Raw genomic sequence first — 3,537 nt, forward strand, 5'->3', positions numbered from 1 at the left:
TGGTGCTCGTGAGAGCAGGAGTTCCATCATCTGTCGCTGTAATAGTGACATTATAGTGTGAAGCACTCTCTCTGTCTAGCTGTCCGTCTACCACCAAAGAGTAATAGTTTTTATAATTTGTGTCCAATTTAAAAGGGCTGTCATCTTTAATATCACAATAAACTGCTCCGTTTTTACCTCCATCTCTGTCCAAGACAGACACAAGTGCAACAGCAGTACCTATTTTTGCATCTTCTTTCACGCTGTTAATTAATGATGTGACAGTTATTTCAGGAATATTGTCATTTAAATCCAGCACTTCTATTAGTACTTTGCATTGTGCTGCCATTGGAGGAGAGCCCTTGTCACTTGCCTGCACGCGGATTTCAAAAGCCTGGTACTCTTCGAAGTCAATCTTTCCCTTAACTGTTAGTAAACCCGTGAGCTCATCAATTTGAAATATTTCCAAAACATGGTCTTGATCTTTGCTGCTCAGTGAATATGAAATCTCACTGTTTGGTCCCTCATCAGCGTCTGTCGCCGTTACCGTTATTACTGATGTGCCAGGCGGTACATTTTCAATAATGCTTGTTTTATACAATGGTTTGGTAAATACTGGGAAGTTATCATTAACGTCTAAGACATTTATTATTATCTGTGATGTTCCGGATTTCGGGGGTGTCCCTCCGTCCACAGCAGTCAGTGTGAGTTTAATTACAGATTGTTTTTCTCGGTCTAAAGGTTTCTGGAGCACGAGCTCCGCAGACACACTCTCTCCTTTGTTCACCGATAATGAAAAATGTTCATTCTGATTTAGCTTGTATGTATTGATGCCATTTTTTCCTACATCAGCATCATAGGCAGACAGCACAAGAAATTTAGTCCCAGGCAGCGTGTTTTCGGCTATTTCAATGCTTTGCGATTTAGCACTGAAAGTCGGGTAGTTGTCATTAACATCTACAATATTTATTTCCAAGCGGTAAAGCTTCAGTGGAGCATTTATCACAGCCTCCACGCTCACTGTGCATTTCGTTGCCTTCGCACAGAGCTCCTCTCTGTCTATTCTGTCATTAACAAAGAGAACACCAGTCTTTAGGTTTACCTCGAAAAATTTTCGCTTCGATCCGGTCACAATCTGAAACATACGTGACTCCAGATCATCGACACTGAGGTTTAGATCCTTGGCTATATTTCCAACAGAAGTCCCCGGATTCACCTCCTCTGATATGGAGTATGAGAGCTGCCCCGACACCGCTTCCCAGTAACAATCCAGCAGCAGGAATAACACGTATGCCGCCACAGTACTCCTGTTAAGCGAAGACATAATACAATCCAACGTGAAACCAACATAGAAAAAATCTAATAGATGTGGACTGTTGACCGAAACTGTATTCCTTTTTTCCTCTTATTTGTCCATAATGCAGATAATGTCTCAGCCCCCTTCTCTGTGCTTCTGCGTCTCTTTGTGTCACAGACCAACAAGACATCATCACGCTCTTAATCTGGGAGGGGCCTTGGGATTTAAATCAAGTCCTCTGTGTTATGGTCTACAGCGCCCCCGTATGGCCTTGTGGGCTAATTGCATTGCAATCCACGAGAAAAACATAAATACTTCACACTCCATCTCTACTTGATGCTCAGTATTAAAATTGGCAATTTTTAAACAAACAAAGATAGGAAATATTGCGTTACTTTAAAAAAAATGTAATCAACTGTTTGTATTATCTGTGAAAATACAATGTCTTATTTACTTTGAAATCGGGGTCAATTCATCTATTTGTGATTGTCATATGCATTCCTTTCACTTAAATGTAATCCAGGCAATTATTTCACCACAGCATATCATGCCGTGTATGCTGTGTCTTAATTACAGATCAATATCAAAATGAAGGACTTTCAAAAAAAACAAGGAGATTCCCTCAAAATAATATGTCAGAGGTCACTTGATTATGAGTCTCTTATAAAGCAAAAAAGAATGAATCATGAAAAACAAAGCATGCAAACACAGAAAACTAATCAACCACAACCTTGGCCAGTGCTACTGTCAACGAAGAAAAGATCAGGGTATCAATTGCCAACTGAGAAAAATGTGCATAACTGGTGTATAAAATCAACATATTATTATTTTCAACCTAAGTCAAAAAGTGTGAACTGAACCTTTCTTGGCATTTACAAAAACGGTACAATACCAACACAACCCTCTGATCAGGTTTAGTCCCGTTCTCCTCTACAGTACCATGGACAGCGACTGTCACATAGGAGACCATTTCATGTTAGAAAATTGACAAAAGCAGTTTCCACAACAACTACTACATATGTTAACACATACACAAAGATACATTGGGGAAAAAAATAACGACTGAATACGCAAGATGCAAGCAAGTCCAGGGTTCAGTAACATTTACCATGCTGTCTACATTTATAAACAACCTGCTCTTACCTTCTCTTTACTGGGTAAAGTCTGAGTTCTGGTAAACGTGTCTCCTCCATTTATACTGATCAGCTCCGCATCTACAGGCGGAAACGGTGCAGGGAAAACCACTACGTCACTCTTGAGTGTGTCTGAGCTGAAACACACGTCATACTGCTGTGTAGATTTGGAGTAAGACCAGCTCCCGTCAGGATGGGTGGTGATCATTGGGGCGCTGTACCTGCTGAAAGTGCCGTCTGTCCTGTGGCATCTGACAGCTATTAAAGTGATGAGGCTGAGCAGAAAGATCACTGACACCGCCACAATGGCGATCAGCAGATACAAGTTCAAATCTGAGAAGGTGTCCTCCTTTATGGGCACATGTCTGAACTGAGTCTGGATCTCAGCTGTGCTTTCAACCACCACCACATCAATAGAAACAGTAGCTGACAGGGAGGGTTCTCCGTTATCAGAAACCAGCACTGCCAAGGGATGAGTTTTCAGGTCATTGTCACTCATTCTCCTCTTAGTCCTGATTTCTCCGGTGCTGGTTCCAATCCTGAAGAGGTTGTTTCCTTTTGGCTCAGAGAGGTGATAAGAGAGCAGCGCGTTGTATCCAGAGTCTGCGTCTACAGCCCTGATCTTTGCCACAAAGTATCCCGCTTCAGCAGAATAGGGGATGCTTTCACTGTTAACGGAGCCGTGCTCAGAATAGGGCGCGAGAATTGTTGGATTATTGTCATTTTCATCCAGAATTAAAACGTTGACAGTCACGTTGCTGCTGAGCGGAGGGACACCAGAGTCTGTGGCCTGAACTTTAAACTGAAACGTTGTTATCTCCTCGTAGTTAAAAGACTGCAGGCTGACTATATCTCCAGTCTCTGAGTTGATGTTTACCATTGTAGATAACGGCAGTGAGTTAGTGTTACTCTGTAAAAATGAATAGCTCACCTGACCATTCTGATCGATGTCAGCATCAGTTGCAGAAACTCTTTTTAAAACTGCTCCGACTGGACTGTTTTCTTTTACATAGACATTGATGATGTTTTCTGTGAATAGAGGTTTGTTATCGTTCACATCTGAGATGTGCACATTAATAAAGCTCGTGCTGGAGAGAGGTGGGCTGCCCTCATCAGTAGCAGTGATGC

The 3,537-nt window shown here is 41.8% G+C and overlaps 2 protein-coding genes across 2 annotated transcripts; both read right to left on the reverse strand.

Annotated features, from left to right (window-relative positions):
- Window positions 1–6: 6 nt before the first annotated feature.
- On the reverse strand, window positions 7–1,419 carry LOC121965463 (protocadherin gamma-C3-like; the record flags this gene model as incomplete). Its single annotated transcript, XM_042515606.1, has 1 exon — window positions 7–1,419. A coding segment is annotated over exon 1 (1,297 nt), but the record flags the coding sequence as incomplete, so codon positions are not given.
- Window positions 1,420–2,206: 787 nt separating this feature from the next.
- On the reverse strand, window positions 2,207–3,532 carry LOC121965464 (protocadherin alpha-10-like; the record flags this gene model as incomplete). The annotated part of the gene is made up of 2 exons (XM_042515608.1): window positions 2,207–2,227; window positions 2,420–3,532. Coding segments are annotated over 2 exons (1,134 nt in total), but the record flags the coding sequence as incomplete, so codon positions are not given.
- Between the last annotated feature and the right edge of the window lie 5 nt (window positions 3,533–3,537).

The sequence above is a fragment of the Plectropomus leopardus genome, unplaced genomic scaffold (genome assembly GCF_008729295.1).
Source record: "Plectropomus leopardus isolate mb unplaced genomic scaffold, YSFRI_Pleo_2.0 unplaced_scaffold20125, whole genome shotgun sequence".
Lineage (NCBI taxonomy): Eukaryota > Metazoa > Chordata > Actinopteri > Perciformes > Serranidae > Plectropomus > Plectropomus leopardus.